The sequence below is a fragment of the Scleropages formosus genome, chromosome 12 (genome assembly GCF_900964775.1).
Source record: "Scleropages formosus chromosome 12, fSclFor1.1, whole genome shotgun sequence".
In the NCBI taxonomy this organism is placed as follows: Eukaryota; Metazoa; Chordata; class Actinopteri; order Osteoglossiformes; family Osteoglossidae; genus Scleropages; species Scleropages formosus.
The window spans coordinates 24,872,332-24,896,442 of record NC_041817.1 but is presented as its reverse complement, the minus strand read 5'-3'; the positions used below and the strand labels follow the sequence as shown (position 1 = coordinate 24,896,442).

At 47.0% G+C, this 24,111-nt stretch overlaps 1 protein-coding gene across 2 annotated transcripts; it reads left to right on the top strand.

Annotated features, from left to right (window-relative positions):
- Positions 1-2,058: 2,058 nt before the first annotated feature.
- LOC108928845 (solute carrier family 15 member 2-like) lies at positions 2,059-20,820 on the top strand. Of its 2 annotated transcripts, XM_018743015.2 has the most exons (23): positions 2,059-2,195; positions 3,606-3,652; positions 5,637-5,724; positions 6,806-6,947; positions 8,250-8,342; positions 8,431-8,530; positions 9,008-9,098; positions 9,345-9,422; positions 10,589-10,671; positions 10,756-10,839; positions 11,141-11,230; positions 11,758-11,802; positions 13,705-13,737; positions 14,039-14,127; positions 15,069-15,150; positions 16,411-16,536; positions 16,925-17,089; positions 17,261-17,307; positions 18,232-18,342; positions 18,639-18,735; positions 18,863-19,006; positions 19,096-19,200; positions 19,959-20,820. In XM_018743015.2, the coding sequence occupies exons 1-23, from the start codon at positions 2,180-2,182 to the stop codon at positions 20,190-20,192; spliced, it is 2,190 nt and encodes a 729-aa protein (XP_018598531.2). In that variant the 5' UTR covers positions 2,059-2,179; the 3' UTR covers positions 20,193-20,820. The 2 variants fall into 2 exon arrangements, with proteins under 2 accessions (XP_018598531.2, XP_018598538.2); XM_018743022.2 differs by lacking the exons at positions 2,059-2,195; positions 3,606-3,652; positions 5,637-5,724; positions 6,806-6,947 and adding an exon at positions 7,676-7,727.
- The last annotated feature ends 3,291 nt before the right edge of the window (positions 20,821-24,111 follow it).

Below are 24,111 nucleotides of genomic sequence, written 5' to 3'. Positions count from 1 at the left end.
GAACTTTGGAAGCCATCAGTTTTAATTCAGGTAACTGAGTTAGTTGGACCAGTCTGACAGTCTCGTCTCCGGTGCAAGCTGAACTTGTAGCTCAGTTTGTCAGAACCATCTGTAGGCAATGCAAGCCCTGCTGCACAACGCATCACTGCCATGGATTTGTGCCATCGATGAGCTTTCTACACAACCGGAGCTCCAGCACCGTGCAATCTTGAGATGAAATCAATACAAATGATGTCGAGACACTTGGTTAATGAGTTGGAGCAAGGAACCAGCCGATGTCTTCCCAGCTCTTCTGCAGCAGTTCCCACAAATGTAGGACACCTGTATATTACTTTGCTTTCACTTTTCTGTCAACTTTTTCCCAAATAGCTTGGTCCAAGTTGCCCAGGTGGACTCACTGGGACTGCAGTCAACAACAGGTGAAAAATAAAGAAGTGATGTCGGATTCAGAAAGATGTATTACTTTCAAATTAGTATCTATCCTGGTAGTAATCTATGCAAGGTAGTCAGATACCTGGATTCACATGAGAGTTGTTGAGGGAAAGGAGGGTTAAGGGATTATTGGCATACAGCTGGCAGAAGTAACATGAGATCAATGGTTCTAATGTGAAAGAACAGCGATAAAGTAGAGGTCCTAGGACTGATCCTTGAGGGACTCCTGCAGCTATAAAGAGGCTGAGGAGCACAAAAAAAGAGGTCCTAGGATTGATGCTTGAGGGACTCCTGCAGAGAAAAACAGGCTTAAGAGCAGAAAAAAGTAGAGGTCCTAGGACTAATCCTCCACAGACCCCTGCAGAGAAAACAGGCTGAGGAGCAGACAAGAACAGAGGTCCTAAGACTGATCCTTGAGGGACTCCTGCAGAAAGAAACAGGCTGAGGAGCAGGACTATGAGACTTAGAAATCTGCACACAGATGGATGTGGGGATAAACCAGATGATTTCTGTTCCATTATCCAGAGTCTCAGAGGGTGGAAAGGAGGACTAGGGGTGGTTACCTGTGTTAAAGGTGGGGGACACATCCAAAGCAGGAGCGTAAGACATAGAGGCAGCTACTGGTGCATGTCATGGGTTAACAGCACGGTGGGAGGCAACTGGAGTGGAGTGGAGTGGAGAGCAATGATCTGGTTCCAAGCCAGGCTGCTATGGCTCCAGCAGTGCGCTGTCAGCCGGAAGCGTCGGGAGCTGACAGTGAGCAGCGCGACCTGGCTGTTTGACACAAGGCGGGAGGCAAAGCTGGGTGCGCCTGCCTTATACCCCCTGGCAGCCAAGTGAAATATTCAATTTGAAACCTGTATCATCAAGGCAAGCATGATAATCATACACAACAGTTATATTGCTGTACGTTTATGTAAATAGTGCAGATATGCTATATAGCTATTCATCGGATTATTATTTGTTGGTTTGTTGGTCAGGATGGGGGAAACATAACAGGCAGCATCACGATGCCACATGGACCTATAAAGACATAAAAAGGACAAAACATGCAAGTCTTATTTGTCATTTCAACTTACATTTAACAACTGATTTCTTTGCTGTGCATTACACACACACACACACACACACACACACACACACACACACACATTTCCATATTATTGATATTGTCTCATTTGCACATTTACAATTGCACTGGAATCACTGCTCCTACTGTAATACCCTGGTTCATTGTAGGTACCCTGAATGAATGAAGCAGGAATACACTGCTGTATGAACAGGTAAATCAGTGTAAAGTTGATAATCTACCATTGTAAGTCACTTGGAGAAAGAGGGCATCCACTAAATATAAAGGTGAATAATACCTGAACGCGTATCATGATCAATAACTGGTTGTCCACTGCAGGGTCACGGTTGTGTGGACCCGATACCTGAAGGGATGGGACACCAGTCCATCGCAGGACACACATACACACACACACAAAGGGCGGGGAAGGGGGATCGGTCACTGTCTAAATCAGACCACCCGGCTCCCGCGAAGGACCTGCCGCGACGCGTGCCACCGCCACGCGGAGCGGCGACGTGCGCGCGCGGCTGGGGGAGGGTTGTGGGGTGGGGGTTGGTTGGGGGTCGAATCGGGCGGCTGCGGGCCGAAGCGAAGGGACGGACTTGGAGCGGACAGCAGCGGGGAGGAGGAAGAATCTGCGGGACGCGACTTGTTTGCTGGGAAAGACATCGCGGCGCAATGGCGAGGGGAAACGGTACGTGGCTGCACACTTTTACCGCTCTTTTACCGCACTTTACTCCGCTTTCTGCGACTTCTCGTGCGCGCGCATTCCGCTAAAAAAATGCGACAAATGCTGCATCGTGCCCGCAAAACTGCGCACCGAACTGTTACTGTACAGGAGCGCGGAAAAATGCGGACGCGCATTCCTTTAAAAAGCGGCACGCGCTTCTTCCTTTCGAGGCTGCAACATTGTTTTAAAAAGTGACAAATGCGGGGATATCAGTTCTAAAAGGTGGGATATATACTTTAAAAAAGTGGGGTATACTACAGTGCAGCAGGGTATTATATACTAGTGTGGATTTGTACCCCAAAAACTGCCCCCCCAGTACAGTGCAAGGTGCTGCTGCAGAAATACACTGATTTGCAGTAAAATCTGAACGCACTTTTAACTTTTTTTGCAGAATAATGTATGTAACAGGCTTCGGGGGGTTGATGACGTGTCCTCTAGTGATGTACGACTTCACTGAGTACTCTATCATATCCCCCCACGAAGAATTTTTTACACCCTTCATGAATTTTAATGCAATTATTCAACTTCACATTTTGTTCCATTTTCACTTTTGATGTAGATATTAATAAGGGTGTGTGGGCTCTTGTAGCTCCAGCTTTCCCTCCAAACCGATGCCATGATGCCTCTGTGTTGGGATGGATGTTGATTAACAGTCCAAAGACATGCTGTTCAGGTTCCCCCATAGTGTGTGAGTGACAGAGAGAGAGAGAGAGAGAGAGAGAGTGTGTGTTGCACTGATGTATGGATGAGTGACCCAGCGTGAGTAGTGTATCTAGCAGTGTAAGTCACTGCGGTGAATAAGGTGTGTGGGCTCATAACACTACATAACATAGAGTTCATTGGAAGTCGCTTTGGAAGAAAGCATCTGATAAATAAATAAATAATTAACACCATCTTGGTTAACATCCCCACGTGAGGATTTACAGGGTGATCTCGGAATACGGCAGTTAAACACTGACATCTGGTTAAACACTAACAATGATACGGAGCAGGGCTCCTTCAAGGAGTATGGCGTGGCTTCTATGGGGATATTGATCTTTTTCCTCTAATGATTAATCTCTGTAGATCATAACTTGAAACGCTAATCTCATAAGATGGCGCTGCTGAGAAGCATTAAATTATGATTCTGACACGTCCGCTATGTCGAAAATCCAAATCTGACTTGAACACACGTGGTAACTTTTCTGTTTTATTCCTTTAGGCAATACTCTTATTTGTCCCACCAGAATATGACGAGTTGAAATGTTTCTCCATGACACTAAACTTTCTGCTTTCTGCTACCTGGCACTGAAGCCTCACATCACATGGCCAACAAAGGAAATTGCTTGATTTTGTTTTGCAATGCTTGTTTGTGCAATTTTATTTGTTTCGCAGATGATGCTGCAAAGGTTCAAAATGGAGGCAAAGTCAAGCATTCGCCAGTAAGTTCTCATCACCGTACGCACCCCCCCCTCCCCCGACACCCGAAACACAATCGCTGTCGACGGCCAACACAAAGCACCTAGCAAAATGTGAATGGCTCACCGCATGACTGCTTACCCATGCAGCATTTGCCTATATGTTTGCGGCCAGATTTTTTTTATTCAGGCCTCCTTGCTACAGTGCGATCATGAGCCTGCGGTGTTTCGTTTACAGCTTAGCGTGAAACACGGGGGACTAGTTTTCCCCAGACCTCCTAAATCCCTTCATGAAGAACTGTCTCCAGCACACATCTTCTTCAGATTCATTTCCCTCCACATCTCTGAACAGCTACACATACAAGTATAAATTTACATCACGCCATCATCATCGATCATCTTCGTATCTCCCATCTGACTCCATTCTATACGCATCTGCTGTAATGTGAAAAAGTACATCGCAAATTTTTTGACGCTCGGAACAGTATTGAATCTTCCCAAGAATGGCTGGCCTGCCAAAATTTCTCCAAGGACACATCATAAAGTCAGCTAGGATCTTGAAAAAAACATCCAAAGAACTGCATTCTTCTTTTTGCCCCAGTTAAGGTCATGTTCGTGTTTCCGCAATCAGAAGGACACTGAGCAAAAATTGGTTTTGTTGGAGAGCAGCGAGGGGGAAACCAAGAAGAACAACAGTGCTAAACAATCATTTGTCAAGAAGCTCCTGGATGATCCCCAAGCCTTTTGAGAGAACATTCTATGGACTGATGAGTCAAAAGTGGAACTTTTTGGACGACATAGGTCCCATTATGTCTGGCGTAAAGCAAATGCAGCATTCCAGAGCAAGGACATAAGTCAGACTTGGTGGTGGAAGTGCGATGGTGTGGGGATGCTTTGCTCCCTCAGGACAGGGATGACGTTCCATACTGAAGAAACCATGAATTCTGCTCTCTGCCAGAAAACCCTTAAGGACAATGTCCGGTTGTTTACCCAAGAGCTGAAATGTTATTTAGTCGTGCAGTAAGACAATGATTCAAAACACTGAAACAGCAAATGCACATCAGAAAATAAGTAAAATTAAAGTTTGGTAGTGGCCTAATCACAGTCCAGACCTAAACCCAATACAGATGCTGGGGCAGGACCTGAATCCAGAACAGAACAGAACACTGAAACCTACCAGTGTTTCTGAATTTACATTTACATTTATTCTTCATACAATTACTACAGTTGCAAGCTTACGATTATTTACCCATTCATACAGCTGGGTAATTTTACTGGAGCAATTTAGGGTAAGTACCTTGCTCAAGGGTACTACAGCTGGAGGTGGCGATCGAATTAAAGCAGTTCTGCAGGAAATGTGAGGAATAATTCCTCCACAGCAGTTTAAAGGAATAATATTGAATTATATGCATTATATATTAATTATATTTTAAAAGACATTTTTATATTATTTTATATTTTGTATTATATGAATTATATACACATATTAATTATAGGAATTATAATTATATATCATTGTATTGTCTATGAGATGTACGTCACATGCAAATGTAAATATTGAATTATAAAAACTGTTTGGTTGCAGTCATTGCAGCTAAAGGTGGTGCAAACGGTTATTAAGTGTAGTTACTTTTTCATATCCTGCCAGTTGGTGTTGGGTAACTATGTTATTAATAATAATAATAATAATAATAATAATAATAGTGAAAATAAGTGAGTCATTCACTTTGCCCTTTAATATCAGATTTTGTTTGAAGATCTGAAAAGACTCAGTGTCGAAAACATTTGTGATAATAGAGTAAATCGTGGGAAATGCTTTTTCACGGCCTTCGCTTCTGTCGCGAACTGCACTTTTGTTTACTCTGAGCTGCATGTTTTTGAGGAAAGCATCTGCTAAGTGCATCAGTGTAAATGTCGTTGAGAGGAACTGGTAATAGCTGGCTGTCTCTTTGTGGATTCAGAGATGTGTATCACCTGGGCTTCTACGTCTTCTCCCTTCTCGTCCTAGAAACTGTGCGGCACCAACTACCCCTTGAGCATCGCCTTCATTGTGGTGAATGAGTTTTGTGAGCGATTCTCCTACTATGGCATGAAAGGTACAGTGGAAAACCTGAAATGTGCTCTTTATGGGGGCAAACACACAGGGCAAAGTGTTGCACATACAATGTTGGGCTTGTACGCTGAGCTACTTACCCTGATTTACCCATGTACACGGCTGCATTATTTTTACTGTGGTATTTCAGGGTAAGTACCTCGACGAAGAGTACTACACCAGGAGCTGGGTCCTTCATTTGAAAGGCAGCCCCTCTAACCGCCGCGCCACCTGCTGGTCTCCGAAACGTTTGATACTGTGTTTGATTATTATCATTATGTGTTTGATCATTTTCATACGTTTCATTACCGTATTTACTCGACTATAACTCGCCCTCACATATATCTCGCACCCCTAACTTTACGTACGAAAAAGGAAATTAAAAGGTTTCGCATATGCCTCGCACATGAAAAAAGTTTCAAACTGTAAGAAACGTATAATCAATGTCGTTAGGGCGGTTTCAGATATTTTGGAATTCGGTTAAAGAGAATCAGCATTTCAACAATCGTCGGCTTGCCTTTGTTGTTGAGTCACGCGATCTTTTATTAATAGCGCACCAATCGTATGCGTAGCGGCCTACCACTGTTGACCGTCTCGCGCTGTGTTTTCAGATCACTTGTCATAAAGTAATTACAGAAGCAGTGTCGCTAAGCATTCAAATATATCGCGTGATGAAGGCGAGCGGCCGATCGCATAAATAACGTTCATAGTTAAAATTTAAATGCATTCATTTTATACATAATGTGAGCAATTATAAACTACTAAGGATTTAATACTAAGGATTTAATTATAAACGTCAATTTAACTTTTTCCTAGAAAACTTTAGTTCCCGAAAATACCCGCATATATCTCGCACCCGGATTTTTGAACTTGATTTTTTTTGGGGGGGGAAGTGCGAGTTATATTCCAGTAAATTCGGTATTTAGGGAGTTTTCATGTTAATAAGAACCACCCGAAGGCTTCAGGCACCAGATCTGGAGATGCGAGTGACATGCAACACATCCGTGTGTCTGTATCTGTCTGTATATCCTGCATTAACGTTGCCGCTTTCCCTGTCCCGCGCCCCCGGCCACCGCCCTGCGAAGCTGTGCTCACGCTGTATTTCATCAACTACCTGCACTGGGACAAGGACCTCTCCACGGCTGTGTACCATGCCTTCTCCAGCCTCTGCTACTTCACGCCCGTGCTGGGGGCCCTCATCGCGGACTCCTGGCTGGGCAGGTTCAAGTGAGTCCCGTCGTCCCAGCGTGTCCCCGGCAGGGCCGTGGAGTTGGAGTCGGAAGCAATTACGCGCGCTCCCCAACTTACGATGGGGTTACGTTCCGCAAAACCCATCGCGAGTCGAAAATATTGTAAGTCAAAGATGCATTTAGCGCACCTAATACACGCCTCTGCGTGACAGACCGGGAGATGCGGATCGCTGCCGTTGCCCGGCATCGCGAGAGAGTATCGCACCGCACATCGCTTGCGCGGGAAAAGTACGGTTTCTACTGAATGTCTATCACCAGCTCACCACCGTAAAGTCGAAAAGATCGTAAGTCGAACCATCATAAATTGGGGACCACCTGTATTGGGTTACTGGAGTCGGAGTCAGTAAAAATGTACCGACTGACTAAATGTATATGTCGGCGTATAAATCGACCCTCAAAAATTAGAGGTGCAATATAGGTTTAGGTCTATATTCGCCGGATAAGTCGATCCCCTTTTGGACAGTGCTGTGGAATCGGAGTCGGAAGCAATTATTGGGTTACTGGAGTCGGAGTCGAAGGTTTTGCGCGCCGACTTCACAGCTCTGGTCCCTAGTCCAGGTGACGTCGTTGATGGTGAAGAACGACCGTCTCCAGCTTGGACCCCTTGGCTTCGGAAGGCGCCGCGCTTCTTCAACGCCGTGACTCAGCTGTCACTTCTTTCTACAGCTCAGCCCGAGTTGAGTGAGACTGAACTCAACTTCAACTTGGGTTTCTCCTGCTGCGTTCCGAATGCTCCGCCACAGCCGTGACATCAAATGTGCGTCTGTTTCCATTAGCTGTCGATAAATTTGGAGTAAACAAAGCTAAAAAGTGCCATTTTTACCAGGACGTTCATTCCGCATCTACGGTTGGAGACGTGTCCAAAATTTTCCATTTACTTTTCTCCAGAGGGATTTAAGCCATTTACTGTGATCTATCCAGTTATAGAACAGGGTAATTTTTACTGGAGCAGTTCAGCGCAAGTATTTTGATCAAGGGGGGTACAGCAGAGGGTGGGATTTGCACCTCGGTCCTTCACGTGCCGGTCCAGCTACCCCCTACTCATCCGCAGACACATTATGTTTAAATTATGTATATATCTGAAACTTTTCTCCAAAGCAGGTGACAACGTTATGTTACCTGCGTGTGTTTCGCCCATTTATAGAGATGGGTAATTTTTACTGTATCAGATGAGGGTGAGTACCTCCACCCAGGGCTCTGTAGCAGGATTTGAACCTAGATCCTTCGTGTAGAAGGCGCTACTTTTTGACCCTTTTCCTCTGTGTGACGACTCTTGCAGGACCATCATCTACCTCTCGTTGGTGTACGTCCTCGGCCACGTGGTCAAGTCCACGGGAGCGATTCCGGCTGTGGGCGAGAACGTCACTCACGTGTGAGCGACCGGCCGCGGTTGGAGCGCATGCGGAGCTCGTGCCTCCTCGGTGTTTGCAGCGCATCTCCATCAAACCCCTGTCTTTTAGAGTGCTGTCCATGACGGGCCTCGTGCTCATCGCCTTCGGGACGGGGGGCATCAAGCCTTGCGTGGCGGCCTTCGGGGGCGACCAGTTCGAGAAGGAGCACGTAAGACTCCACGTGCTTCTAGAGCCTCGTTGGCGGAGTCATTCCGCTCCTTCACGCGGCCGATCGAGCCAGGCTCCCCGGGGTCGGGGCTAAGGATCCGTGTCCTATTAGGAATGCTAAGTCCTGACCCATTAGCCTGCGTGACTAATTGGACGAGAGGCCTCTTGGGCAGCAGCGGTCTCACATGTCAGATGGATCGCCCGAGGATGGCGGGCAGACAGGCCCTAAATGATTCCTCTTCCATCGGCCTCCTGCTGATTTGATTTTCGACTCCTTTCGGGATTTCAGCTCGACAATTAAGGTTTTAGCAGGGATGTGGGTCCGTCTTATTGGAAATGCAGAAGCGTGCTGCTCGCTACCGTTTCGCAGTGCTTCAAAATATCTGGTGTTCGGGGTTTAACTGCAATTGTGCGTTAAGTTTCCTTATTTCTTGGGTCCGTAATGCTGACCGTCAGCTCTCGTCTGTTCCGCTTTCAGACAGAAGAGAGGAGGAAGTTCTTCTCCATCTTCTACATGGCCATCAACGCTGGCAGCTTGCTGTCGACGATCATCACACCCATCCTGCGAGGTCTGCCTCTCGGTCCGGAGTGACAGGGCCGCCGGCGTTTCCCTTCTCTTTTTGCCGCTCATTAAAAATAAACCCGTTTTTTTGCAACGTGACAGGGCGTAGCCTTCCCATCGCACGCCTTTGCTGTTCAGAAGCTGAATTTCGTTGAGCTTTTCCGGCGAGAGAGAAGTTTCAAGGAAGTTAGATCTGCGTGTCTCACGGGTGGCTTCCAGATGTTTTTGACGACTCTTGGCCTGTTTCCCTCAGGGGACGTGCAGTGTTTTGGGGGTGACTGTTATGCCCTCGCCTTCGGGGTGCCCGCAGCTCTGATGATCATTGCCCTCGGTGAGTTTTAGCACACCCCTGATGACCGGTGCCACTACATTCTATCCATTCCTCTATCATCATAAACCGCTACTCCAGAGCAGGGTCATGGTGGACCAGAGCCTATCCTGGAAGTATGGGGCGTGAGACAGGGTATAGGATGGAACACGGTGTGTCACAAGGAAATCGCACACGTAACTTAGAGGCAGGCAATTTGGAGTCACTGGTTCACCAGTTCACCTCTTTGGACTATGGGAGGAAACCAGAGCACCTCGTGAAACCCCGTATATCAGCCGTATGCAAATTCCAGATTCAAGCCCACGTCTAAACCCATAGCTCAGGACCTGCGAGGCACCGGCGCTACCCGCTGCTCCATCACGCCACCCCCGTAGCGTTCCAGTTCACGTCCACTGTCACACAAGCACAGTGTGTTTTTACTCGGCGATGTGCACAAACTCACATTTTATCTTCTGACCTCCACGCAACTGATGTGCGGGGGGTTGCGATGAACCTTAAATCCGGGGCTGCGCATTCGCCTGTTTTGGTAGGCTCGCCACCCCCCTCACCCGAGTCAATGAACCTGAAATCACATCTGGATGAATGGGAACAGGGCTCTGAGCACGTCAGCAGAAAACACAGCCATGTGACCGCGCTGCCAAAGCCAGGAGAAACATCCGAGTAGCATGTACACTGATTGCTGCCAGGGCCTGAGAGAAGTGTGTTGAAGGTTTGAACGGGCGGCACAGCAAGTAGCGCTGTTGTTTCACAATGACTGGGTGGTGCGAGAAGACGTGAGTTCGATGCTTGCTCAGTCTGTGTGGAGTTTGCATGTTCTCCCTTAGTCTGCATGGGTTTCCTCCGGGTGCTCTGGTTTCCTCCCACACTTCAAAGACATGCTGTTCAGGTTCCCTCATAGTGAGTGAGAGAGAGAGTGTGTGTGTGTTCTACTGATGTATGGATGAGTGACCCAGTGTAAGTAGCGGTGAGTAAGGTGTGTGGGCTGATAACACTACATAGAGTTCATTGGAAGTCACTTTGGGGAAAAGTGTCTGCTAAATAAATACATGCAAGGTCCCTTTGTGTCATTGCTCAATTTCACTGGTTGAAAAGACCCTTGTGATCAGAGCCGCCCAGTTGTTGCGCACAGCGTTCAACTCCTTTACGCTCGACCTTCTGTCCCTCTGCAGTCGTGTTCGTTGCCGGCAGCACTCTGTACACGAAGAGCCCCCCGGGAGGGAACGTCCTGCTGGACGTGTGCAAGTGCATAGGGGTGAGTCGCTGTCCGGCTGGTGTCCGAAAGAGAAAAGCCCCGTGTGTCTGCACTGCCCTTCAAGTCCTACTCACTGTGTGGCAGTTTGCACTGAGGAACCGTTGGAGGAACTCGAGTCGGGAGCCACGGCGAGCGCACTGGCTGGACTGGGCCCAGGAGAAGTACTCGGTAAGAGACCTTCGTCAGTGAGCCTCTAGGAGTTTGAAAGAACATCCGTACGTACTGCTGGCCTTTTGAGTGATTATACAGCATAAAGGACCTTGAATTTTTGTTCCGTGATGAAAATGCCCATAGACATCGTCCGTTAAAATGCGTGTACATTTTTTGAGAGCCACTGTATATATTTACATTGATTCATTTGGCAGGTCCTATATATAGATGCTCTGTGTATAAATAAAACGAGTCACTCGAAAGCCCTTTTCAAACACTGCGGTGCAGCAATGGTGCGAAGAGCTTTGTTTCCAAACAGAAACGCCTTATCTACGAGATCAAGATGGTCCTCAGGGTTCTGGTGCTCTTCATTCCGCTGCCCATGTTCTGGGCTCTCTTTGACCAGCAGGTAAGTGGGTGATGCCTTCACGGACCTCCTACTTGGCCTTAGCCATCCCTCACTGGGGCCGCGGTGCTGCCTGGCCTTTCCAGGGGAAATGACCTCACCGGGTCCATGGGCGAACAGCAGAGAACATGCTAGAACGTGTCCCACGGCGAGTGTTTCCAAACACGTCTTCGTGTTGGAAAGAAGGCGATACCCTAGCAGGACTCTTTGGGGGGATTTCAGCATGTAGGAAAGTTTCCCCTGACTGGAACATTCTGGAACACCTTCCTAGGCTTCCTCTCCTGAACTACACGACGAATGACTTTATTACTGCAGTACGGAATTATCACCGCAGTACGTAGCTACCGACGCGATGAACGAATAGCTGTATGTGGCCTTGCAGTTTTTCTTTTTTTATTTTGTGTTTTCACGTTCTAAGTGGCTTCCGGTTTGAAGACATTAAATTTTCTTCCGAAGCTGAACATTGAAACTACAGGAGAAGCGGTACAGTAAACATTTGTTGCATGACTTTCCTCTCGTTTCCATCAAAGGGATCCCGATGGACGCTGCAGGCTACCAGAATGAACATGGGTATAGTAAGTGTCAGATGGGCTTATTACATTTACATTACATTTATTTATTTAGACACTTTTCTCCAAAGTGACTTCCAATGAACTCTATGTAGTGTTATGAGCCCACATACCTTATTCACCGTGGTGACTTACACTGCTAGATACACTACTTACACTGGGTCACTCATCCATACATCAGTCATCCATACATCATCATACACTCTCTCTGTCACTCACACACTATTAACTGGTTATTTAACTGGGTCTCCATCACCCCTGTGCCACACTAGCTGTGAGTTGGCAGGAGGTGCGGGGAACACAAAGGGGCCCATGTTTCCCCTGGCTTTGGCTGGATTGTTCTCCCCCTGGACGCTCACCATGTTTACATGACCCATGTGACGTCAGTGGTTTTTACACGGCTCCTGGTGTAACTGGGTGAATAGAGCTCCTCTTCAGGATGAAGTAATCAGCCCGTAGGCGTTAACCCCTGGGATGTGTTTGACACAGTCCTCTATATTTGGTGTTTCCGTCTATAATTGGGTGACCCATTATAACTGCATAATTATACATAATTGCATAATTACAGAATACAGATGATCACCTAATTTTGTTTTTAACCAGCTTCATTCATGGTTATTATTAGAATTTCTACACATCTTTTTGGGATGTATGATCCATAGACCCCAGATACCAAAAATGATGTGTGTGGGAACTCCTGAATCTGGCATTCGACACTCTTCACTCTTTATTATATTTTCACGCATTTCCTCCAGCCAGGTCTGACCACACACACACCAGAGACGGTACAAAATGTGTATAAATGCCATAAAATATTGTGAAACTGGTGATCGTTCACTTGACATGTTCGGATGCATGGTGCGAAGGATGTCACGACGCCCTATGGCAATCACATGAAAGAAACCATGCTTACGATGGATAAAAAGTGCAAAGATGTCACGTTTGAGGGGAACACGCTCAGTTTCACATACGGTGGTATCCCGACATCCAGTGCATCCAGCACTGGCAGAACTACAGACGGACAAGACTGCAGGCATACTGTGTTTAAAGCTGGATCGCACAGCCGAGCCATTGTGAGACATCACACGCGATATGGTGCGCGATGAAGCCGGGATTATAAAGTGAAACGTGGACAAAACCCTGCAATATTACTATAAAACATTTGTCACGGGCCGTTTTGAACCCCGTGGTTAAATACCACACCGTTGCTCAGAGGCTTACCGTAGATCACACCCAGTGAGCTCACTGTCTGTCCCATTTACACTCCAGTCCAGCACCCTGACAAACAGAGATCTCAGAACCTGTAATGCTATTTGGGTGGAAAATGCAGAATTACATATCATTTAAGAGAGTTTTGGAGCAAAAGAATCCATTTGGAAACACCTAAATGGGCAGCGCAACAAGTGCGCTGCTGTCTCACAGTGCTTGGTTGGTGTGAGAGGATGTGGGTTCGATCCCCATTCAGCCTGTGTGGAGTTTGCATGTTCTCCCCATGTCTGCATGGGTTTTGGTAGATGCTCTGGTTTCCTTTCACAGTCCGAAGGCATGCTGTTCAGGTTCCCCCATAGTGTGTGAGTGACACAGAGAGAGTGTGTGTGTTCCACTGATGTATGGATGAGTGACCCAGTGTAAGTAGTGTGTCTAGCAGTGTAAGTCACCACGGGAAATAAGGTGTGTGGGCTGATAACGCTACATAGAGTTCACTGGAAGTCGCTTTGGAGAAAACCATCGACTACATAAATGTAATGTCCAAAAGGAACAGGTCGTCAAAGACTGAAAAGCAAGAGACTTTACTGTCCTACTGGAAGGATTTACCACGGTTTCAGTCAATGCACACTTGAGAACTTGTGTGACACTGTCAGTCATGGAATGAGTTTGATTTTGCCGTCCAATTGTCTTTCGCTCCAGGGTTCCTTTGTGGTGAAGCCCGATCAGATGCAGGTACAGCTCTGCGCGTGCTCCTCCCATCTCCTCACATCGTCGTCTCACAGAGCCACTTATCTACTCATCTGCTTTGCTTCCTGCATTTAGCAGTTTCAATGATCATTTAAAGTCATGAGCCCAAATTTTCCACGACTCATATTTCATTAAGGTCCATATCAGTTGACTGGAATATTAGTTATGACTGCCTGTCTAATACCGAACAGTTTCCTGCTTCTATGCATCATTAGTTAATGATTAATAGAAGTTCTCAATATTAATTTTGCCATGGCTGTTTTGTTTTCTTACCCTCTCCTGCCAGATGCTGAATTCTCTGCTCATCCTTGTTTTTGTGCCCATCTTTGACATGATACTTTATCCGCTCATCGGCCTCTGCAAGATCAAATTCATGTGAGTGTCACTCGCTGAGGAAGGTCGCAGTACATTTTCGAATTCTCCCTGGAAAAGTAGTCCCATGACCCGTTACCTCCTTAGCCCTGCCCTGTCCTCTCTTGTACCGTGGATTTAAACATGGCTTAGCAACGCGGTTGAAACTTCTTCAGGTCCATTTCTTTTCATTAACCCTCCTTTCTCTCGATTCCATCATGCTCGACAGACATTGTTCACCGATTTGCAAATGAATGCTTCTCAAATGCTAACTAGGCAACCGGGTGAAAAATGCTGCTATAAAGTCGTCTGGGCAACCAAATTTCCCACAATCCTTTGGACCTACTAATGAATTGACAATGAACTACTGTGTGCTGGTGAGCTTGAGCCAAACACAAAGCACGGGGAGCTTTCATAACCTTCACGCATTTGATTTAGTGAAAAGAATTTAGCTACTTTGCAGGTTAGTTTGTATTAAAGGCATACAGTGTGTCGAGCAGGATTAGATTCAGAAATGTACTTTGTAACAAATCCAGATCCTTAACTGCTTATTGGTCTAATGCCCTCTTTTGCAGAGCACAAAATGTAAATAGCGAAGGGGTAGAATGACATAATTACAGTTTTGCTCATGAGCATATATCCTTTCTTTTGTTTTTTTTTTTTTTATGCTGCAATCCTTGGTTTACTACTAGATCTTGTGAACTCAAAGCAGTGAAACGTTATTTTAAAAAAAACTTTGACATACGAAGAGAGGGGAGGGAGGCTCACGCTGAAGCACGTCACTGTTCTTCAATATTTAATAAAATCAGTTTTTTTTTTTAACATTTCTTGATATCCATTGAGGGAAACGTCTTGATCTGACTTTTCACAGAGATTTTTCTAGATGTTTTTTCAGGAGATACTTCAAGGTCTCCCCTGTAAGTTCCAGAGTAGATGGACCCTGACTCTGTTGCCCTCACCTGCAGGCCCCTGAAGAAGATGGCTATTGGCATGGTTTTGGCAGCACTGGCTTTTGTTGCAGCCACAGTGGTGGAACTGAATGTCACCGTAAGGCGCTCTTACTTCCATTGTCTGTCATTTCTGTATCACCCTGTGCAGGACTAGTTACAGTCATGCGCTGCTTAACGACGTTTCGCTTAATGACTGAGCGCATATACGGCGGTGGTCCCATAAGATTATAATGGAGCTAAAAAATTGTTATCGACCAGCGACATCGTAGCGCATCGTGTTACTCACGTGTTACTCGTGGTGCTGCTGCTGTAAACAAACCTACGGCGCTGCCTCTCGTATAAAAGTACAGCACATACAGTTATGTACAGTACATAATACTTGTAATAAACACCTGTGTTACTGGTTTATGTATTTACTATACTGTACTTTTTATCGTTATTTTACAGTGTACTCTTTCTACTTATAAAAAAAGTTTACTGTAAAAACAATATATTGTGTTACCCTGGCAGCAGTGTCATAAATCTTGTGTTTACCGCGTCTCTCAACTGCATTGAGGCGATACCATCTAGGTTTGTATAAGCACACTCTAAAATTGAGGCTATACCACCTAGATTTGTATAAGTACACTCTCTGATCAAGGCTATACCATTTAGGTTTGTATAAGTACACTCTCTGATCGAGGCTATACCATCTAGGTTTGTGTAAGTACACTCTACGATCGAGGCTATACCATCTAGGTTTGTGTAAGTACACTCTACGATCAAGGCTATACCACCTAGGTGTGTGTAAGTACACTCTACGATTGTGGCTATACCATCTAGGTTTGTGTAAGTACACTCTATGGTGTTCGCACAGCGATGAAATCGCCTAACGACGCATTTCTCAGAACGTGTCCCCGTCGTTAAGCGACACATGTCTGTATATAGTTAATACATGGGGCAGCAGGTGGCATAGTGGTTAGAGCTGACACCTTGCACCTGAAGGATCCATCTCTTGCTATAGTACCCTTGGTCAAGGTATTTACCCTAACCTGATAAAAACTGTCCGTCTGTGTAAATGGGTGAGTCATTGTAAATTGAATCTGTATCAGTTGCTTTGGTGAGAAGCATCAGTAAAATGAATAAGTAACACAATGACATTGTCATCACAGTGTCGGCTCATGTCATTGCTTCTTTGGCTTCCCGGTGTTTTCAGAAGTTGAGCCGTCCATCTCAGCTCGATTCGTCTTTCGTTATAGATTTCCGTGTCTCATACAAGCGTTACGTGTCAGTTCTGGGAGCCGTATAGTTGAACAGGACGTCCGAATGCATTTTTGTTGCATGAGGTGACCCCTCAACCTTCTGACATCGTTCTCAGAAAACCGTAGTGGAACCTCCGCTGGCAAGAGAGAGCCTCCTGCAGGTGGTCAACCTGGCTGAAGGGGATGTCAACGTTGCCATCGATGGGACCGGCCTCTTCCCTCATCCCATCGGGCCGTACGAGGTCAGCAAGCATACCTCTACACTATTTTTCACACTCTGCAAGTTTGGCCTTGCCTGTTAACAGTAGGCAGCCTACTAGGGTTAAAAATATGGTATTTAAAGGTGAGGCAGAAGAGACTCAACCTGAAGGGTCACAAAGACCTGATAGTTAAGGGCACCAGTTTCTGACCGGTAGGTTGCAGGTTAAAGTCCTGCAAAAGGTCTGGCTTGTGGATCAAATTGAATCATTAAGCAACCCTATTTAATGTTTAACACTAGCCTACTCAGCTGGGTTAAACACAACATGTAAAATCATAAAACATCTACGATAAAATAATAATTAATTACAAGACAGCTGCAGCTGGAGAGCTGTGGACCGTGATCGGTTGTTTCTCCTTCTGTGTTCGCAGGACCCCGTGGAATATCAGAAGCTACAGCTGAACGGAGTGAACGAAAGCCACATGGTTAACGTCACATATGGCGATGAAACTGTGCGGTGCCCTTTGACCTTTAACGAAGGGAAGGCGTACAGCCTCTTCCTTCACAGAGGACCCTCTCGCATCCGGTGCAGTCTTGTGAGTGAAAAATCCACAGCAAGGCTGGTTAACATTTCAAGAAGTTGTTTTCGCAGCAGCAAATAAGGAAAAGATTTTCTTTCAGCGTTACGTTATTAAACATGGTACTGGCAGTTGATTCCCGATTTAATCCCGCAATAAGATCACTGTAGTAATGCTTTTAATTTGCAGGTAGAAGATCACATTGAGAAATCAGAGGATGGTGATGCACATGTGAGGTAAATACACACCCATTGCTCGGCTAACGGGGGGCCCGGTGGTGCGGTGGGGTTGGCCGGGTCCCATTTTCTGGCGGGTCCGGGGTTCGAGTCCTGCCTGGGGTGCCCTGCGGCAGACTGGCGTCCCGTCAGGGATGTGTCCCCCCGCCTGTCCGCCCTGTACTGCCGCGCTAGGCTCTGGCTTGCCGCGACCCCACTCGGGACAAGCAGCTTCTGACAGTGTGTGTGTGTGTGTGTGTGTGTGTGTGTGTGTTTGTGTGTGTGTGTGTACTCAGCTAATGGGGTTAATTTGTTCCATGAAATTACCACATTTTAAGAGGACTCAATTACTATCATTATTTCTTATGAAAGAAATTTAATTGGTTCTTGAACAACAAAAAATGTGCCACCTGTAAAATATTAAGCCAAATACTATAAATGCATATGTAAATAAATTAAAGGTATTTCTTTGCATAACAATGATCAAATCAGCGTGTTCATGTTATAACACACACACACATACACACCTTCTGAACTGCTTGTCCCATACGGGGTCGCAGGGAGCCAGAGCCTAACCCAGCAACACACCAGAGAGCAGGACCCGGTCCAACCCACTGTGCCACCACGCCGCCGCGCCCCCCTCCATGTCATAGTATTGTAACAAAATTATTGAATTCTATTTTCTTATTATCCATATTTTTAAAACCAGTCTCAATGTGCAGAGTGTTCATTTTTGTACCGTCGGCGTCACCTTTGGGCTCCGAATCATAACCCACGGGAAACTTTCAGATTAAAGTATAGAAGAATTCATGGTATAAAAGCAGTTTATGTGATTTAAACAAGTCAGTTAATATAGTTAATATTTACATGTTCATACAGTTTATTTCCAGAAGTGTGTGTAGCGGCCAGGCGCGGTTTAACCGGCCTTTCGGTTGTGTCTGCCAGGTTTGTTAATACCCTCCCAGAGAGCCTGAACGTGTCTGTCGCGGCAGGTGTGGACTTCGAGATCCGGGAGGATTTCGGTGTCTCGGCCGCAAAGAGCGTGGCGCGAGGACAGTAAGTGCGGCGGGGAAACGTGCGTCACACTGGCGCTCCGACACACCTTTCGCTCATGCTTAATCGCCAGTAGCCGGTAAACCGCCGGGGAACGGTCTCCTTATGCGCTGCAAATTACGCTGAGGTCCCAGACCATCAGACGGGTTCCCCTTTCTCCCGCTGCCTCGTCACTGTAGCTACGGTGCGTCGAAGTGCGTTTCCTTCGAGGCGCCAGTGCTACCCGCTGTGCCACCGCGCACCCCTTTATATTCACGTCGTTTGTTAATTTTGTGAAAAAATCTTGTCATTCTGTGCAGATACAAGGAAGTGAGGTGTAACGCGGGACTAAAGGAGTACTCCGTAGACTTGGGCTTGCTTGACTTTGGGGCGTCGTATACCATCGTTCTCAAGGAGGTCAGTGGCTGCGTAAATGACCAGGATGTTGCGCGGTGATACGTGAAGGAGCTGGTGAGATGCTGGTGAGGAGCTCTGCTCGAACCCTGTGCGTGACGCTCAAAACCAGGTCGGCCGCTTCCTCCAGGGCCCGGAAGGACTCCGGGCGTTCAAGATGTTGGACATCCAGGCCAACGACGTGCACATCACCTGGCAGATCCCGCAGTACGTCCTGATAACGGCAGCGGAGGTGATGTTCTCCGTCACGGGCCTGGAGTTCTCCTACTCTCAGGTGCGGGGAGCACGTTGACCTTTGACCCCGTGACCCCTTCCGCCGAAACGTCCACCCTGTCGTTACGGCTTCTCTGCTCTCCCGCACAGGCGCCACCCAACATGAAATCGGTGGTGCAGGCAGGCTGGCTACTGACCGTGGCCTTCGGGAACGTGATCGTGTTGATTGTGGCCGAGGGGGCGGGGCTGAAACAGGTAGGCGTGGCCGAGGGGGGCGGGGCTGAAACAGGTAAGCGTGTCCGAAAAGGAAAAGAGGCGTGTCATTCCGGCAAGATCAACGGTTTATAATCAGCTATGTCACTTCCTGTTTCATTAACCATTGGATGATTTAAAATGAATCTTTAAATAACTGCAGGTCTCTAAATACCATCTGTTTTTACTTATAGTGTGAAGCTGCTTAACACAGATTTGCATTCAGCTGCTGCTTTTCTCTAAGGCACCTTACAGTTACTGTTAATTTACCCATTTATTCACCTTGGTAATTTTAAGATAAGTATCTTGGGCAAGTCTATTACAGCCAGAGGTGAGATTCAAACCTGCAACCTTTGGGCCTTAAAGCAGTAGCGCTAACCAGTACACTACCAGCTGATTTACCTATTTATGCAACTGGGTAATTTTTACTGGACAACTCAGAGTAAGTACCTTGAGCGAAGGTATTACAGCAAGAGGTAGCATTCGAACTCGAGTCCATCGGGTCTAATGACAGCAGCTTTCACCACTACCGCACCTCCTGAGAAAGTAACACATTAAGGCCCATTTTTAGACGCTTGAGATTTATTTTTGATGGGACACGATTAAGTTCCGATGTAATTTTCCATAATTGATGTCCAAAGAGCAGCCAATCACGATACAGGGTCTAGTTTTTATATCTTGCACTGGGCTCTGAGCCCATCCCTCTCCGTACGTCGGGGATGGAAAGGGTCCTCACTGGCTCCTCTCTGTTCGTCTCCCAGTGGATGGAGTTCCTCCTATTCGCCAGTCTCCTGATCGTGGTCTGCATCATCTTCTCCATCATGGCTCACTTGTACACCTATGTGAGCCCCGAGCAGCTGGACACCATGTTCCAGGATGGCGACGGTGGCGGCGGCGGTGACGGGAACGATGACGGGGACCTCAAGAAGTGCCAGACGGAGCAACTGAGTCTGATCGCAGTGGCCAGAGAGAAAGAAAAATGCTCAACAGATTGATCTCCTGCCAAAATTGGCATTTTTTTAGGCAACAGGTGTGGAAAAAATCCGTTACTTCAAGTGTATCAATAGAGCAAGTGCTAAACGCTGAACCAAATCAGTGTCGCAGTATTGGCCGCTGCCATCCAAGTCTCGCTCTCCAAGGGCGCGCTGGGCCCTGCGGTGTCCTGGGGGTCGGCCCTCTCTCTAAAACCACCCAAGAGTTTCATCACAGCTTTTCTCCGCCTATAAACAGCGACCTAGTTCATACTGTGATTTTTGGTCTCTTCTGCAATGTCCACCACAGGAAATACTCTGATTATTAATAGCAGGAGCTGTGGGTCTTGGAAGTGCAGCTCAGGGCTGGACAATTTCCATAACTGGCACATCTTGCTCTTTTCTTTTTCTGTCTCGGGATTTAATGCCATGTTTTAATACCTCGGTACTTTGCTTCAAGAAGTTGCTCACATCAGCTGGTGGAGGACGTGTCGTGGAATTACGACGACCGATCCAGCCGACCCCCCGGGGACGGGAACCTTCCGTCACGGCAATTAAGTCGCAAGCAGTGAATTATAGCTCCAATACACACCTGAGTGTGTACTGGTGCAATTGCCCACCGCTTCAAATATTCCTGTTTGGAGGTTCTGAAAGTTCCACAATTAATGAATAAAAATATTTGCATAAGTTTTACAACATACTATTTCTTTTTTTTAAAAAAAGCCATGCAGTATATAACTCACACATATCATCTGAAACCGCTTGTCCCATACGGGGTCGCGGGGAGCCGGAGCCTAACCCGGCAACACAGGGCGAAGGGCCGGAAGGGGAGGGGACACACCCAGGACGGGACGCCAGTCCGTCGCAAGGCACCCCAAGCGGGACTCAAACCCCAGACCCACTGGAGAGCAGGACCCGGGCCAACCCACCGTGCCCCCATATATAAAAGTAAAGGTATAAATAATGGTACTTGTCAGTGGTGCGGCAAAATGTGTTATGAAATCATTAGACTGATCGATAAATGTCACCAAATCAGAAATCGTACTTAAGCTGCATTTTTTGTGAGGAAATTCAAGGCGTTTGTGTGTAAAACTGCAGCAGTGAAACGATGACGTGTCGTTGCTTTCGTGAGAAAAATGCATTAAAATCAGCCGTCATAGATAATTGAATTTATGTGGTTATTGTGAAGTAGTGTAAAATACGGTATAGGACACATAATGTACTGCGTGTGGTGGATCACGATTTTCCTCCAGCAGCCCCGACAGGAAGCTGCTTTGGCCAGTAGGTGGCAGTAGCAACATTTTTGAAAGGAACAATGTGACTCCTGTGACTTTTGCTTCCCGACTTTCTTTCTGCAATTTGAATGAGTCATTAAGATTAATTTGATTAATTATAGGGGGTTCGTTTCACCGAGGCGTGTTGTGACGCTATTTTCTGTTCTTTCGAAATAACAGGAAGCTGCCTATTCAGAAAGAGGTTCGAGCTCCGAGTCGTCGTGAGGCCGGGGAGCCCAACTTTCACATACTTGTCGTTTCTTCCCCCTTTTGGCACTTCTCCTTACGCCGAGCAGATGCTTCATGCACACGCGCACACACGCACACACACACACACGCACACACACACACGCTGTGTGATGCGCTGTCGTCTGCGCCTCGCCTCCGCTCCTGCTCTTCCTCCGGGGCCGTCGTACAAAGCGTTCCCGGACTGTGACATATTTACATGGGAGAGGCGGCCGCATTCCTCGATGCTGACGGAGCGCGCGGATCTGCTGCAGAGCCCAAGTGTCGCGGGGTGGGGGTGGAGGGGGGTCGGCCCCACCGGGGGAAGCGCAGCTGTGCCTTCGCTGGGCTGCATCTGCGTCAGCGATCGGGGCCGGTGCCGCGGGACTGCACCTGCACAAGGAAGCGTGCGTCCGACCCCCCCGACTTTAAAGACGTGCTGTCCCTGTCTCGACCCGTGTCCTCGAGACGCATCCGACGCATCTGCCAGGGCTGCCGCACTCCAGCTCCCCACCCACCCAGCCTCCGTCACCGCTTCTCTGGCCGAGATCCAGAGCCCATTTCGGGAAGCGCAGGACAGAGGCAGTGTACTCTCCGGAGAGGACACCTTTGCCCACCAGGACACACACACACACAGACAACATAGACAAACACCACCCATTCACTCACACTGTCATGCCCTCTGGATGTTTCAAAACACCCATATAATTCCTATATCCATCCGTTATCGGTATGTGCTTGTCCTAATACAGGGTCACCGTGCTCCGGAGCCTATCTCGCCATGCCTGTTGTAGCCCATCACACAGCATGAGGGAGGGTACACCATGAACGGGACACCAGTCCACCACAAGACAGTCACATGCACTCATTCTCTCTCACATGCGCACTAAGGGCGATTTAGAGTCATCGGTCCACCGAAAGCACTCGTCTTTGAACTGGGGGCGGAAACCAGAGCACAGAGAGGAAACCCATGCAGTAAGGCTGCAAATTCCTCTGTGACTTTGTTCACTAACACTCGCACGAGGAGCTGATCTCCAGGGTGTTGTAATGGGGACCAAGCGGAACACACAGTCCAGATCCCCGCAGAGGATGGGACGTCATTGATCTGCCGCTGTAAACACTTTGATAACCTTTTAAAGATCGATGGTCTGGTCGTCCGAGCGCAAACGCGACTCGACTCCCGACTAGAGCACCCGTCCTTTCGGATCAAAGTCATAAATAAGGAACTAAAGCAAACAGACCTTCTGGTGCATGTTTCTTCCAGGCCAGCGGTTATAGTTGCTGCTTTTGAACCCCAAGGTTACAGGTTCAAATCCCCTCTCTGGCTTTAGTACCCCCCGAGAGAAGTACTTACACTTATTCATTTAGCTGATGCTTTTCTCCAAAGTAACTTGGAATTATTTACCCATTTATACAGCAGGGTTACTTTACTGGAGCAATTTAGGGTAAATACCTTGTTTAGGGGTACTACAGCTGGGAATCAAACCTGCAACCTCTGGATCCAAAGGCAGAAACACTAACCACTAGCCAAAACAACTTCACCACAACAATGTTAAGATTTCTGGAGTTCTTCACCCATTTACACAGCTGGCTAATTTCTCCCAGCAATTTCAGAGTAGGTACTTTGCTGAAGGGCATGCCACTTGGAGGTGGGACTCAAACCTGTGACCTCCAGCTTTGAAGGAACCAGCTCTCACCGCTATGTTATAGAAGATGGTACTTGTCCTGACTTGCTCCAGTAAAGTTACCCAGCTGTATAAATGGCTAAATAATTGGAAGTACTTTAATACTGTAAGTTACTTTGGAGAAAAGTGTCACCTAAATGAATAAATGCACACACACGTTGGGGGAAAAAAAGCACTCACATTAGTGGGCTCTTGAGTAATGAAATAACCCACTAACTAACTAGCACAGCGCTGGCAATTTTCCGTACTGCTGACTTTGACTGGAATGTATCATTTTTTTTTTTGTCTCCACTGGTAAGCGGAACATCATCTATAAAAATCAATTTGGAACGCTATGCACCTGAACGGCTCCGCCGAGATGGTTCATTTTTCAGGCCGTCTTCGCCCTGCCGGTTTAACACGCCGTCCTCATGCTTAGTCATAGAACAAATACTGACTCGTCCAAACGGAATTAATTTTCTTTCAAGAGCTGATTAGATTCGCTCTTTGAAAGTCTAATCAGTCCGGGTTCTCCGTTACCGGTGGAGACGTGCAACCCTGTTTCACCGTGTTCACCTCACGACATCGCATCTGTGAGAGGCTCCCCGGTGTTGCACGCAACTTGCAAAGATGCAAAAATGCATTTGTTTAAATTTTTTGGTCAGTCTGAAACCTGTTCTCATTTACAGTGACGGCCAGGATGAGATTCGGTGCTGCTTGAAAGTATGTGAACCCCTCTTGTCCCTTAGTTTTACCACGTTATTTAATGAGAATCAGTGC

What these genes read in the sequence shown, in the direction of transcription:
- LOC108928845 (XM_018743015.2), top strand. An exon ending in TCTGATGATCATTGCCCTCG is followed by an intron (nt 9,423 to 10,588) that starts GTGAGTTTTAGC and finishes GTCCCTCTGCAG; the next exon opens with TCGTGTTCGTTGCCGGCAGC. An exon ending in CCAGAATGAACATGGGTATA is followed by an intron (nt 11,803 to 13,704) that starts GTAAGTGTCAGA and finishes CTTTCGCTCCAG; the next exon opens with GGTTCCTTTGTGGTGAAGCC.